General features: G+C 32.6%; 1 protein-coding gene across 1 annotated transcript in view; it reads right to left on the reverse strand.

Moving 5' to 3' along the window:
• Nucleotides 1–16,263, reverse strand: part of LOC139489686 (uncharacterized) — a 56,675-nt gene that overhangs the window by 28,708 nt on the left and 11,704 nt on the right. Inside the window, exons 6-23 of the mRNA XM_071276400.1 lie at nt 12,314–12,448; nt 10,995–11,935; nt 9,536–10,568; nt 8,885–9,123; nt 8,588–8,771; nt 8,268–8,365; nt 7,464–7,524; nt 7,030–7,214; nt 6,007–6,226; nt 5,401–5,528; nt 4,434–4,644; nt 4,019–4,108; nt 3,077–3,231; nt 2,680–2,835; nt 2,026–2,231; nt 1,192–1,380; nt 673–862; nt 66–228 (exon numbers count right to left, since the gene is read on the reverse strand). Of these exons, the coding sequence (XP_071132501.1) occupies nt 66–228; nt 673–862; nt 1,192–1,380; nt 2,026–2,231; nt 2,680–2,835; nt 3,077–3,231; nt 4,019–4,108; nt 4,434–4,644; nt 5,401–5,528; nt 6,007–6,226; nt 7,030–7,214; nt 7,464–7,524; nt 8,268–8,365; nt 8,588–8,771; nt 8,885–9,123; nt 9,536–10,568; nt 10,995–11,935; nt 12,314–12,448 (4,584 nt within the window). The remainder of the gene's footprint in view (nt 1–65; nt 229–672; nt 863–1,191; nt 1,381–2,025; nt 2,232–2,679; nt 2,836–3,076; nt 3,232–4,018; nt 4,109–4,433; nt 4,645–5,400; nt 5,529–6,006; nt 6,227–7,029; nt 7,215–7,463; nt 7,525–8,267; nt 8,366–8,587; nt 8,772–8,884; nt 9,124–9,535; nt 10,569–10,994; nt 11,936–12,313; nt 12,449–16,263) is intronic.

Below are 16,263 nucleotides of genomic sequence, written 5' to 3' on the forward strand. Positions count from 1 at the left end.
AATTCTACTGAAAGTATAACATTGCTGTACAATAAATGATTTTACCTTCATCTTCATCTACCTACCTGAAGCTCCACTACTAGAACCAAAGCCATCTCCTGTTGAACAAGTTATATCATGTTTGTCACCATTTATCTGTCCAAGATCATCTACAATCAGATTCTCTGCAGTGAGGTATACATGGACAGCATGAATATGTCCTCCTCCCTGGACCCATAATGTACCGGCCTAAAATTCAGAAAAAAATCATTTTATCTTATAATCAGTGCACTAGTGTTGTTTTTTTTTAATAATTCAGTATTACTATCTTTTGAAATCTCTATTCTTATTTTATTTTTCACCTGTTATGCTTAAAATCTTTGTGCCTTAACATTTTAATGATTGTTTAGAGCAATATTCACTGAATTTTATAGAAAAGTTTTGCAATATTTTTTTGTGAAAACTGTTTGATGTGTGAAAGTCAGTGCCTCTTATTACAATACCAACTCCTTCCTGTTAGCTAGGCAATGACAGCTAGGCAAATTATATTTGGAATTTTCCCTCATTTATAACAGTAATCTTTTATTTGAAGTTTTGGTTACTGAACTCTAATAGTTGGGTTGTTGTCCAGGACAGTTAGAACATCTGAAAAAGTAACCTACTTCTGTCCAGTCAGGTTAAGTCATGACTTACTGTTATTGTCAGGTTGCTGCTAATATTGGTCAGATCATCTGTAACAGTAACTTCCCCTCCAGCTTTGACAGTCAGTTTATTGAAGTCGTATATCCCTTTTCCTCCTGTGGTAGATATGGTATCTCCTGTGGCTCCTAACTTCAGTATACATCCATCACCCACAGTCATGTCCACAACTCCTAGACGTCCCCTAGTAATAACATACAAAGCATTACATACCAAAACCAGAATAGGCTTACCTTAAGATGGGTTCGACTATTCATTGGTGTCTTTTTGATAATATTGCTCCTCAAATATCCAAGTATTTATATGTTTTTTACTTTTGAAAATATGGATTTAAGCATTTTGATGAAGGTAAAACCACAAAAGGGCTTCATACATGTCAATTCATAAGTTTTATTTTCATCCATTCTTTTAATCTATAATATTTTCAAAAATTGCAAATGGTGAACAATATATAAAGAGTTCTGTAAAACCCTGTAATTTGCCTGCAAGAGTAAAATCAAATACTATACCTACCAAACAACGAAGCTGACATTATAGCAATCAAATGCTGTTGGTAACATCAATAATCCTCCCTCGTAAATGTAGACATTCATAATAAAATCAAGGTCATCTGGATGTTGAACAACTATAGTCTGTCCATCACCTACATGGAGCACACCAGTGTGGTCACCTTCAAACTTCAATGATTCCAGCTGGAATGAACTGTTGATAAAAAAAGATAAAAAAATTAATACGTTAAAAAAAATAACAGGAATTACAAAAATATTGGACAGTACAAAAGACAAGATCAACCACCAATACCCTTCTCCGAAAGAAGAGATACAAACCATGACAAAGAATAGCCCATGGTCCAGATAGCTTGTTTTGGTACAGGTACAAAATTTGGTTGGATTCAACCACTTCTACATGAGCACATTTTCAGAACAAAATATGAGGACATAAAACAATTTGGCTGTACACATATGTAGCCATGTACAGTCAAAATGGAAACATGGAATCTGATGCTCCTTATATGGAATGCCCCTCTCTCCATAAAAGATATATCTTATTCAAACTTTTCCTCCAGAACATGCAAGATATATTTACCACTGGATATCATGTAAACAACAATAGTTCATATCATTTCTGAACACACTTATAACAACTTAAATCAATTTGACTGAAACTATTTTTATTTCTCAGTAAATTGAAAACTTCATTAATTTGATTTAAAAAAATAACAGTAGGGATACACTCAATAAAGGAGAAAAAATTTATATCCTACCTCCTACCTGTACCACTTAAAGACCTCAATATAAGTCCCTTTTTGTACTTTACAAATGCTATCAGAAACATAAAAATACTTACTCCTTTAAGTCAGGATGTAGAGCTAGATGAGCCTTCCCTAGGATTCTAATACTTTCAAAAGCTCCAGTGTCACTGTCAGATATCCATGTACGACCAGGATCAGCAGCATAACCTGCAGTTGTGTAGGCAGATATCTGAGATGATATCACATCCTGCTCATTGTTGTCAATTATCAAGGTTTTGTTGGTTATATCAGTTATTGTGTCCTGGATAATAAATTAATTGGATATTACTTTATCAGATGTAAAGTTGTAATTCATAAACATACGTTAAATCTAAAAAGAGCTGAAAATTTAAACTCAGTAGCTCAAATCAATATTAAGTGCTGTTATATCATATTAAGTTTAAATAACTGTACTATAGGTTTATTGAAAATTGTGATTCCAATTTTCGTGGTTTTCATGGGTATAGGTAAACAATGATTTTTTTTAAGTATAAGGAAGTATAAATTCACTATTGGTTTGTATAAAATTAAAAAAAACAATTTACCTAATTATGATTTTCCCCCAATCCATCAAAAATAAATGAATCCACAGTATATATATAGCAATTTTTAAATACTTTATTTATGCCTTAAATTTTGGTTTTCATCATCGACAAATTACCTGATCTAAAAGGAAACTATTCAAAAATCAGTAACTTATTATATTTTACCTGTAAGAAAACTGTTCCAGCTCCCCCAGGACTTGAACCAGTGATACCACCATAGGCTGTCCATTTTCCTTGCCAGAAATCTGTATTTTTGTAGTAAACCATGATCCTGCCACCACCCCCAGCACCAGAACTGGATACTCCATTACCTCCATTCACCTGTATATGGAAAAAAAGAAGATGGTGGATCAATTCATGACACAAAAATGCTTCCATGCAAATTTCTCATTTCTTTTCATAGCATTGCATAACAGAAACTGGATTGCGCTTGTATTCAACACTATGAACAAAGTGCAGTAATCAACAAGGAACTAGCTTATGCATATCGATGTATCAACTAAAATACGCAATCATCTGCTTGTTCATTGCCACTAAATACCAGTTATCTTGATTGACTCACCTGCATGGTACCTTGACCTTCAATACTATGGGTATCAATGTAAATACATCCACCACTTCCACCACTAACAGAGGAGGATCCATCTAAACCATCAGCTTTCACTAATCCTTCTACTATCACAGTCTTGGTAGCATTTAACAATATAATTCCTCCACCTTAAAGCAAATATTTATTTTAAATAAAATAAGTTCCTGTGACCTTCATCACTTAATTTTTTAATTTTCTACAGTGACTGAATGCGTTTAGACATCATCTCACAGAAAATCATACATTCAATTTTTTGAAGTTTGATTGATTCAGACCATCATCTGATATTTAAGAAAAATATTAAACTTTTAGGATTTTTAAAAGTTTTTATAAAAAATATATTCATAACAAGAATGTGTCCCAAGTACACTCGCACTATCATTTTCTTTGTTCAGTTGACCATGAAATAGGGATAAAAACTCTAATTTGGCATTAAAATTAGAAAGATCATATCATAGGGAACATGTGTACTAAGTTTCAAGTTGATTGGACTTCAACTTCATCAAAAACTACCTTGACCAAAAACTTTAACCTGAAACGGGACGAATGAATGGACGGAGGAACGGTACAACGAACAGACGGACATAGGAACGGACGAACGAACGGACCCACAGACCAGAAAACATAATGCCCCTCTACTATCGTAGGTGGGGCATAAAAATCATTTTCATTTTATTCATTGTAAATAGAAACCTAAATTTTATAATTACAGCTATGTAGAAGCTCATCTGCATTTTTTTTTTTTATCTTAACATAAGATTTGATAGTAAAAAAAATGGTCAATTAAGTTCCAAACTCATAGTCCTGATGTCAAATAATAAAAAACATTTCGTCCCATACATCCTGTTATATAATTATCATCTATACAAGCAAGAGACCCACATTAGCAAAATATATATATATCATGAAGCAAACCTGTTCCATATGATGTGGTTGCACTAGATCCTCCACTGCCAAACCGACAAGGTCCATAGATAGATCCATACTCTTTACCAGGTAAATAGTCTTAAACAAAAACATATGATTTAATATATGTCCCATTGACAAATCCATTTCCCTTATTTGGTAAATAATTTTAAATAAAGAATAAATTGATATGGTCCACAGGCTGATCAACATACATTTCACACAGAGTAATTTTTTCCAAATATAATTATCCTAAAACGTTTCATATCCTAAAAAATTTTATATCCTAAAACATTTTATATTGATGGCCTTTTTTCAAACTAACTGAAAATATACTTTTCCTTTCAATTGAAATTATAACAAAGTAAAGTCATCACCTCTGTTATGTGGCATCCAATACTCTTTTAGTTTCTACTTCACTTACCTGTAGTGGCATATGCTCCTCCTCTACCTCCATAACCACCTCCTCCATTACTGGAGCCTACTCCATCCCCATCAGTCAGTCCTTGACCAGAAGCACTCAATATACCACTGTTGTCTATCTTTACAATGTCCGTCTCTAATTGCAGGTTTCTGACCAGGAACTGTCCTTCACCTTGTACATTAACTATAGCTGTATGACCATCTCTTTTTACCTGTTCAAAATCAATTTGTTAAAAATAAACAATAAAACATGCTCACCAACATAGAAGTCCATATCCTCATTTCAATATAATTTGAGGAACTCCTTTTATTTAAATTATTTTAGTCTTGACTTAATACAGATGCTTTACCTATTACCTTAAATTTCATCCAATCATCATAATGGTTACTATAAAGTCAGAAATTATTGTGAGGTTTTTATTATTGCGAAAAATGCAACAAAGTTGTAATCGCGATAATTTAAGCTCGCATTTTGAAATATTTTATATCAATTTAACAGGGTTTTTCTCAAAATCGTAAAAATTAAAATCGCATTTAAGTCTTAACTGACAAAATCGCAATAATAAATGCACGCAATAATTTCTGAATTTACAGTATGGCTACCAAATCCTGATGTCTTACAATGAGACAACTATCCACTAGAGCCCAAATGAGGAAAATATAGTAGGTTTCAAATGTTACAAAGATAAACTAGTTCTGAGCAATTGTATCTCCCTTAAAATGATAAAATGAAATGACAGTTGTCTCAAAATGAAGAATGTGACACATTAATATCTTTATATAAACTAATTCTATATTCCAATAAGTGTAACAAAAATAACAGCATAAGAAAATGTGAACGCTAGCAATGATCATTTAATTTAGTCATAATCCTTAAAAGGTCAAAGTTTCAATACAATATTAAACAAACTTTGTCGGTTATTCTTATCTACACAGAGAATCTAAGATCTGTAAATAAACAAACTTACCTCTACCTGTACCAAATCACTTTCGTCACCATATGTAGTCTGAAGATCTAAAGTTCCACCATTCTGTACAGTAATGTTAGAAAACTTCAACTGTCTAGGTGCTGAGAGTTCAAAGATCAGAGTAGCTCCTAAACAGAATTCAATTACATTTAACAGCAAGTAATATCTAATGTATATGAAAGCTGATAAGAAAAGTCAAAAGCAAATTTGACAAAAATAAAATTATCGGTATGCCTATTTTGCTTATATGAAAACTGAAAAGTTTCAACTTCTTAATTATAAACTAACTTGCTTACACATCAGATGTCAAATTAAAAATAAACCAATAATGTCATAAATGTCATTCATAGAGGAAATAATCTGTTAGAAATGAAAGGCCTGCAGAATGACAGATTTTAATACAGAATTTTCTTTATAAGTCACTTTATCATCTAAATTTATCAAAATGGCTTCCTAAGGCAATGGGGTTAAGGTGACATGGGCTATTGCTTGCAATAGAAATTCTAGTCTTTTACAGATTTGCGTAAACTAATTTCTATTTATATAATCATTTTCATACTTTGTGTTTACATATGTTTATGTATATATATGTATATATGTTAATACCTGAAGCTACCAGTAAGTCAGCAAGATCTCCTTGAACAGTGCCCCATATTTTGACTGTATTACTGTTTAGGAAACCAGAGGTACATGCAGTTGAACTTATTCCTTTGTCTCTTTCATCAAGTGATTCCCTGAACTCCACGGTGGCATCTGGTAAAATCCATGTTGCTCCTTCATAAATGTAGGGGTGATATGTCACATTCGCTCTGCCATATTCATTTACCTAAAAGAAATATTTAATATAAAAAAAACTATATAGAAATTATTGTGCTTCAAAATCAATGTAAAGGGTTAAACATAAAAGTATTTAAAACAGAAACAAAGGATTACAACTTAGTGAATGACAAATCTTTTAACATTCTTTTAAGAGTCACATAAACGGGGAAATATTTCAACAGCGATTTGTATACTGTGGATTGATTTATTTTCGTGGGTATCAATTTTTGTGGATTGAGGAAAAGTTGTACTTTATTGGGAGTTTCATTTAGATTTTGTGTTTTTGCCAAACTTTGCATACAAAGCCTACAGCAAATTGGTAATTCGTTGAATATGTAAATTCATTGTTCACCAATACTCACTAAATCCACAATAATTGGTATCCAACAAATAATAATGAATTCACAATATATACATTAATGCATTTAAGGAACTTTACTATTCTGTTGATTCATTTAATTTCCTTGCTTATTGATTTTTATGGATTAAAAAAAGGTAAGTTTTAAATTCATGTATACTTGATTATCATTAAATTCATGTATACTTGATTATCATTAAATTCATGTATACTTGATTATCAGGTATTGAATGATTCTGCATGCAAGACTTTTTGAAAATTGTTATTGTTATACAAATTCCTCAACTCCCTCAGGTTAAAATGGAGTAGAATTTTATCATTTTGCTGTCCTATAAACAAATAATTCCTATTATAACTTTACAATATACAAAGCTATGAAGTTGGTAAAAAACAGGATAACACTTTAGAGTTATCTCCCTTTCCTTGCCAATTAAAATGTTGGTAAAACATACCTCTATGAGTTCTAGTGTGTGATGAGGAGCAATGTGATAATGTCCAGTATCATCACCAACAACTTTGATGGATTTCACATGTGTGTTTGTACCATTCATAGTTAAGTGAGCTCCACCATAGATCTCAATTATTGTGAAGTCATATACAAAACCATCTGTTGTTGGTAGTAGAAAGGCAATGGCACCTGCAAGAAAAAATATGTTAAATATTAAGAAATGATGTGCATTCATCTAATATTCAACTCACACCTGTAGACCAATTTCAATTTTTTAATAGGCATTCATTTTCAATGACATATAAAGGAAAATGGTTGAAAAATCTCAGCTCCTCAGATCAATTTTGACAATGTTCTCGAGATGGCCATTTATTTTTATTCTCTACAAACAACTTTTCTCTTTAAACTTGATGAATTTGTAATAGGTGAAAGTTATACCTGTGGCAATATAATTATTGAAGTCGTCAATGTCAGCTGATATTCCTGATGGTTCTGTTACCTGTAAATAGTAAAAAAAGTATTGTTTATGTATGTATCAAAAAAAAGTCATTACTTACTATCGAGGCCCCTCATGGGGGGGGTCCTAGTAATCACATAATCACCATTTTTTTGCCAATATAATCACATAATCATTAAATATTTGCTTATCTTTAGTAATCAAATAATCATAAACTAAAAATACAGTCCTAGGTAATCAAATAATCATGAAATATTTGGCTTAATAATCAAATAATCATTAAAAAAACGGCCAAGTAATCACATAATCAAAAACCCCATGAGGGCCCTCACTATCGTTTTATCTATTCAATGAAATAGCAATATTGATACATTCTGTAATTTTAACAGTACAGCATGAGGGGTGGAAGGGAAATTTGCAGGAATTCAGGAGTGAGCTGTTTAATTCACGGGATTTCAGGAATAGCCAATAATATTGTCAGGAATTCTGAAATTCAGGATTGAAGTATAATGTGATGAGGGAAAGACACATTATTTGGGACATGGATCAATGGCACAGGAAGCAAACACTACAAACTGAGCTAAAGCAATACTCTTCTGGGCTCAGATGATAGAGCTGGTGGCCTACTGTTCAAGAGTGTTATACTGTACAAAGCTGGGTTTAAATCTAGGACCTAGTCAACAAAATTTTTACTATTCTTTTTCAAATGCAAAACATTTTTTGAACAAATAAAATTTATATTATGAACAGTATTAAAAAAATGCTTCTTATCTCTAATTACTTACAGTAGGACTTTGACATTTGTTGTCCACACGAAGACCACGGCTGTGGTCGCCATGGAAATACATTATACCAGGTCCTCCAGACTCTCGACCAGATCCACCTAAAATTATTTATTTAAATTGAATTTGTAAATTCAAACAACCAAGCCCAAATATGCAGTAAATTTATTTTTTTGGTTAATGGCTTACTATTCTTTATTATACACGTTGTTTATGATAGTTGTAAAAAAAAAGTTGGTCTTTCAAAATTGACACATACAATGTTTCTTGCTTGCCAATGCAATGAATACCAAAATGGAAAGTCTATTGATATTTAAAAGTACCATTTGCAGTGACATGTCCACTTTCATAAAATCCAGATTTAAAGAAAACATTAACTCTTCCTCCTGATCCACCCCCTCCATTGCTTGTTCCACTTCCACCTTTACTGTACATATAGCCTGTCATGTCAAGGTCATCACAATTGACATAGATGGAGCCACCACTTCCTCCTGCTGCATGAGAACCCTAAAACCAAATTATTGACGTGAGTTTCCAAATAAAAAAAAAACAATTTGTACACATTTTTCAATAAAAAAACTAGACAGTGAAAAGTTACATTATATTAAAATAAATCTTACCACCGAGTTATCGCCATTTGCATAAACATTTCCAGACAATGTAAAGTTGACAGTTTCTACATGGAGTCGTCCTCCACCACGCCCACCACGATAACTACTGGAGCTACCTCCACCACTGCCCCAGGTCCCTACTGTGTATATACTGCCATATGGCATAACAGCTGATGCTGAATTTCCCTTCCCTCCACGACCACCATGACTTCCACCACTGGCACCACTGCTGTGAGATACACCAGCACCTGTAAGAATAGAAAAACAAAATAATGTACTGACATCAAAAAATTGTCAATACTCAATCACTGGCAAAAACATGAAAGGACTTGACCTTAACTGTTACTTTGCTTTGAATTTGGAGAAGTTGTATTTTTACCATGCTGGTGTTCAAGGCAACTTTCGAGCATGATTTTTGTACTCAGACTCAAAAATCAACCAATCAAATTGCTAGATTTTATGTTTCGAGCAACATTTTTGTGCTCCGAGCACTGAGCAAAGTTTTATGCCTTCAAGGCCAGAGCACCATTAAAAGATGAATGGTTATTTCTTGCAATATTCACTGGTCTTCTATTTTGTTGTTTATATTTCAGTTTGCACTAAAACAAAATCATTAAATGCTTTTGGAAGATATCAGAAAATGTAACATTGATTTCTTACCAGGTCCTTTATCTGTTAGGTAACCACCTCCATTAACATCAACCTTTCCTGACACTGACATGTCACCTGTCTCAATATACAGAGAACCAGCTTGCAGGGTACCAGAAACAGTGACAGATGTTTCCATGTTGATGTTTGTGTTTTCATTTCCCTCATCTGTATTCTCTGGCCATCTTCTATAATCAATATCAATCAGTCCAGAATTGTCCATTACCTCTCCTATAATATCAACAGGAGTTGTAATGTTCACGTCACCTGAGCTTGTTACTACTAAATTCTTGACCTGTACTGTTGATTCTGGTTGAGCTGTCAAGGTCCCACCGATTTCCAGGTGGTCAAGAACAAAATGTGTGTTACCTGCTTGAAAGTTGCTCGATTCATCAGTTACCCATCGAACACCATAAATAGATGAGTTGGAGGTGAAAGGTCCAATCGGATGAGAGGCTTGGGAATCAAAGGTCACATGACCTGCCCATCCAATGAATATGTTCAATGGGTTGTCTGGTGTGAAAGCTCGAATGGCTATTGGTTTGTATGATGTAAATGTCCCATTTATATCTGCTGTGTCAATGTAGAAAGGATCAGCTGTTTCAAACTCTAATATTGATGATCCATTATGTAGATACACGTAATTCCAGCCTTCGTTGTCTGTGTTATTATAATGATTAATCATGTTTCCAGCTTTAAACTGACCACTGATGTAGGCATAATGTAATGGAATTTCAGACACCCCAGTCCATGTCTTTGATGACTGGGCATTGTAATCTAGGGTAAATGATCCACTCTCACCAATGGTCAACTTTTCCATTTTCTCAATGTCCTCTCCTCGGAATATAACTGGATTAAATATATCCATTTGACCAAAGACTTCAAGTTCATGAATATGCATGTTGTCCTGAGCTGTAAGTAGGAAAGTCCCCTCATTGCCAACTGATACAAGTCTGTTACCAGGGTGAGTGCTGAGTAATCCTGCCTCCAAATACCCATTAATAATCATGTATTGTGCCCTGATGCTACTGTATGTTTTATTCACCTGAAAAACAAATAACAAATTTAGTAAAAATGATCATAATCATCATTTCAAGCTTTTCAAAAATATATAAAGTAATTTAATTTAGGGACAAAACAAAATAATCTTTTTGAAAAAAAATTACTCAAATAATATAAATTTTATTAATACTCAAAATTTGATAATTTCTTATTAACAAAATTGTTGCATTTCTTTCACCGGCATCTAGAGAACTAGTTTAATCATCAAGGAGTACTTGATTGTCTAAAAGTATATTGCTGTCCATGAATTTATGAAGGTATAATTCTGGTATTATTATACATTAATATTCATTACATGGTCATTGGTGGAAGTGCAGGCTAGGACTATTGAATTCTTTGACTGTACATGTAGTGATAAAAACATTATTTTTTTTTAGTTTATCACTGATATATGTATGTTGAAACTCACCTCAACACCATCAATTTGCATTGGTTCAGACTGAGTGTTGAAGTACAACTTTCCGCCTGCATCCAAATAAAATGTAGCAATTCTCTCATCAGTAGCATTGAGTGATTTGAATTCAACAAGATTTTTTATCTTTGTAGTCCCTGAAGCCCAAAATGAGTTAGTCAAGATTGGTCCATTGGCTGTAAATTCAAAATCTGCTGATTCTCCAATTTTAAGAGTTATAGCACCTTCTCCCCAACTGATGTTCCCTGGTTTAAACTCTCCATTTATCACAACTTCATTACATTCTATTGTTATACTGGCTTCACCAGGCCATATCAGCTTCCCTCCCCCATCAACAGAAAACTTCTCACATGGATTGACAATAGAAATGGCTTTCTCTAAATACACCTCTCCCTGATTATCAAAAGTATAACCAAGATTCATATTTGTGTCTACTGGATCCATTCTTACAACTCCCTTCTCGCCCACAAGGAACCCTTCAATACTGGTTATGTTAATGACCCCAGATACAAAGTCTCCAAAGATACTAAATTTGGTAGTATTAAGTGGAAAGATATAATCACCAACAACATGCATGGCTGCATCTTCTCCAATTTTTAATAATTGTGTATTAATTTCTTGAACTTCAATTGTTAGATTTCCATTGATAATTATTTCCTCTTTTATGCCATAGGAAATGTTTCCTAACACATACAGCCATTTTTCTATATACAGAGTGTTTCCCTCGTCAGTGACAAACGTGGCATTAGGTTGGATAAAGGCATTGGTCATCAAGGTATTCTCCAATTGTAAGGTGTAGTTTGACAGTAAATACAACACAGAGTTGTCATCTGCTTCACACTGGGATACATCAACATCGTTTGACAAAACAAGATGGCTTCCATACGACAAAATGATCTTGTCAAAGGTATTAGACTCAAACATCCAAGCGGCACCACCTACAAATAAATGATAAAAAAAGTCAAAAGGCTAAAAAAATATGCATGATAACATGTCATAGCAATGATTAGCTTTCTGGATAGACATTGTTTTAACTTGAAGATAATTTCTAAAAGTTTAAGACTGGTGTCATGCACTGTCATATTAATTTTCTAAACTGAGCCTCAATTAATTTTGGCACATTACATGTTCATTCTAGAAAGATGAAAATCTGTTACTTTAAAACTAAAGTACATGTAATAAACTATGTTAAACCTACTATACACGCAGTCACATGCAGTTTGCAGTGAAAATATCATTGGTACATTTGTAACAACATCAATACCATTTGACACAAATAAGGGGAAATAATTATCATTTTTATTTCTTCAACAGACCTGAAGTTTCCACATCAAATTCATTACACAGATCATGTTTGGCAATCTTGGGATCTTTTCCTCTGTTGTCTATTTCCAACACTCCATTGTCTCCTTCTTGGGCTAAGTAGATAGTTCCAGGTCCGCCTGATCCAGCTAAAAATATAAAGTTATCACAGATAATTTAGAGAATATCTAAGCTAATTTCACTTTTCATAGAACCAAATAGTAGCACAGAACAATTCTATAATGATAATAAGTGAAAAACTTTCTAGACTTAAAATGATGCCAATTTATATATGCTGTTTCAGGTTGTTTTGCCTCCATTCCTGTTCACCTAGGCATTTTGAATCATTACCATGGAAGATCATATAAGTGTTATCATTAATCGCCTTTGTTATTATTTGTCACCCTGAATCATTAACATTGAAGATCATATGAAGTGTTATCATTAATCAGCTTTGTTATTATTTGTCTGCTTTCTGGCTATTAAAGTTTTCCAAATTGGTTTAGTATCATTTATGAGAAATTAAAGATATGAATGAATGAATGAATGAATGAATGAATGAATGAATGAATGAATTGTTTGATATTTCCGTTAGGATTATATACATTTTTGAATGACCTGATTTTACTTCAGGTAAAGAAAAGGAGGGCAAGATTATTTGTAGCTGATCAACTATTCATTTCCATTCATCTGTTGCTACACATGTTTATTTTTTGCATGGCTGTTAGTTTTAATACAGCATGAACATTTTATTTATTTCCTCTTTAGTACAACTGTTTCCCACATTTTATGTTGTAAAAAAATAATTTTCATTATATCTAATGCAAAGTTATATATTTTCAGTTCTAACTTGGCCAGGATATCTATATCTTTTCAACCCTATCCCAGATAATGAAATGGCTAAATGGTTGTCCCCTCACTGTTCATTTATCATATTGCCTTGCTTAGTCTTGGACTCGTAATTTTCTACTACATAGCATGGATGTTCCCCCCCTAACCATTCCCCCACCAAAAAAAAATGTAAGCAAGACAAATCGCACAACATTTTTATCAACTCGCACTTCTTTTAAAAAAATCACCTACTCTTGTATACTACCTCGCCCCACTTATGAAAGAGGTGTTAAATCCCGTTATATTCACTCCTGCCAACTTGCCTTACTTATGAATTTTCAGCAATAAAATATTGGCTTCATATACTTGAATCAAATAATTCACTTGCCCTAAAAATTTATAAAGCAACTGAAAAAAATAACTCTTGGATAATAAATATGAAAAATCTCATTTCAAGACTTGGATTTCATTTTATTAATCTAAATCCTATTGATATTAAGATGTATTTAAAACCCATTCAAGAAAGAATCAATGATATAGCCTTCCAAAAGCAAGAAACTGACATCAATCAAAATAAAAAATTGAATTTTTTTAATATACTTTATAAACCAAATAAAAGACCATCATATGTTGATCAATGCAAATCCAAAAGTGATAGATCAACATTATGTAAATTGAGGTTAAGGCTCATACTTTATCTATTGAAAGAGGGCGATATCTAAAAATACCAAAGCAGAGTAGGGTATGTCTTTGCTGCAACAATGGAGACATTGAAGATGAACTTCACTTTCTTTTAAAATGTTCCTCCTATAAATATGTGAGAGATAACCTTATTAAAAAATTAAATAATGTTCTATTGAACAACAAATTTCCTTCCTTATCATATAACTTGCTTATATCAATTCTAAATAGTAATTCCCAAACAATATTAAAAATTGTTGTCAACTATTTGAATGAATGCTTGTTGGTGAGAAACTCATTATTAAAAGGTACTTGATTTCTGTAATAATGTATATGCTTCTCATTTATTTTTTTATATATTTCTCTCATAATAATATCCACTGTCACTCCTTCATTGTATATATGTTATTGTAGTTAGTCTTTAATTTGTTGCCATAACCATTTATTGTCAATGTGATAGTGCTAATAAAGTTATCTTATCTTATCTTATGAAAAAGTGTTTTCATCAATATTCAATTAAGGATGAACACCTCTGAGGAGCCAAATATTTCTAGAATTTAACTTTTTTTCTTAACCTTTTGAGTTTACATGACTGTTTAAAAATAATTGGTGAAGAAAATATTATGTGGGGGTGCACTTCCTTATTTTGTTGCAGTTCATGAAAAGTACCCAATTTCGACAATTTTCCTATTTTTCATCCATCTTTACCTATTTTGAGTCTATTTTTGTTAAAAAAATCAGTGGCTTTTCCAGAAATTTTCATAGGTGGGGGCCCACTGACTGGCTTAGAGTTGGCCCACTCTAGGCACGCTTCAGTGATTCCCTATATAAGCAACCAAGTTTTTGCACCCTGCCCCCCCTATATCCGCCTCTGAAAATCACAGTTCAACAATTAAACTTTTGGTCATACTTACAATAAAGATGAAGTGGACCAATCTGAATAAATTTAACTTACAAAAACTATAGGTTGGCGTCAATATACGAAATTTGAAAAGAAAAAAAAATTAAATGGGATGTACATGTTTCTTGTTAAATCATTTCTTGTACATCTCACCAATTTCTCAAAATTTTGGCTAAAAAGACTTGATTGATAATAAAATAAAAAAAAATAATTACTCAAAAATTGCTCATTGTAAATGGACAATTTTTCACAGAGTTAAGTTTGATTATAACACTTTTAAAATACATTGATATTTTCCACTTGTATCACATCATCGACACATGTTTTGAATAAAATTCTTGAAGGAGATTTCAACAAGACTGAAATGTCAGAAGAAAACATCCTTAAACAGTGTTAAATCCTAGACGTAAGTTCACAGGTACTTGTTTCTATCTAAACGAAGGTTGACTATCCTTCGTATGGATAGAAACAAGTGACTGTGCGTAAGTTGGACAAATTGGTAGGGTGTAATTCAGTACAGTTTCACTCTTTTATTCATTAGTATGCCGAGTTGGGAGTAAAATAAGCGGAATTTACCAAATTACAAAACTGAAGCGAGTTCGTGAAAAAGTGGGGCGATTTGGTGTGGGGTGATTTAGTGTGTGGCGATTCGGCAGTGGGTCGAGTTGTCTTTACTTCCCCGAAAATGGCAAAAGGAATCGATCGTCGCAATTTATTTTTAACAAATTACTGTATACCTTTAGCAAATATTTTGATAAACTGGAATTGTTTACTGCATTGTAATTTTTATAGTTAATAATACGTGTGTGCTTTTGATCCTGTATTTGTTTTTGTTTTTTGTTTTCTTTTTCGTACATTGAAAACGGCGCCAGATCAGTTATTTCCCTTGTATTAGGAGTAAGCTAAAATAAGATATTCGTCTTCGATCTGGTTACTTTATTTATGCCAATTAATTATTCTCTCTTCGGACGCTGTATACCTTCAAAGCATCTCGATTTGGAAATGAAAAGTTAATGATTGGATTTTTAAATAAAAGATAGCTTTTATAAAGAAAAAACATACAAAAAACAATTGGGAAATAAAAGGGGGAAAAAATCGAAAAACCATAACAAGGATTTGTATACAAATCTTGACCATACCTTTTTCGAGATTTTATACAAATGGCAATACAATGGCGTAAAAAACATTGTTTATTTCATTATGAAATTTAATTATTTCAGCTATTTTTACTTCTATTATTAAATAAAAACTAGTCATTATTTTTGTATGAGTTTGTACACCTGCCGATAAACCACTCCCTTTTCCATTTATTCATTCAATTTTGTTTAAAAGCAATATGAAATCCATTCAGTATGAATTATTTCGTTGATTTGATTCATGCAAAATCAGACTGGCTGTATTCAGAATTCAGTGAGGTTAGTTATTGCGACCAAAATAATTTGGTCAACTGTGACAGAGCGAGGCGATATTTTGTTATGATTCCCAATAAAAACACATTTTTCCGATTTTGAATAGCTGTGATTTACGCCCGAGTTGCCAACCTGGATCTGC

This window comes from Mytilus edulis, chromosome 1, assembly GCF_963676685.1.
Source record: "Mytilus edulis chromosome 1, xbMytEdul2.2, whole genome shotgun sequence".
In the NCBI taxonomy this organism is placed as follows: domain Eukaryota; kingdom Metazoa; phylum Mollusca; class Bivalvia; order Mytilida; family Mytilidae; genus Mytilus; species Mytilus edulis.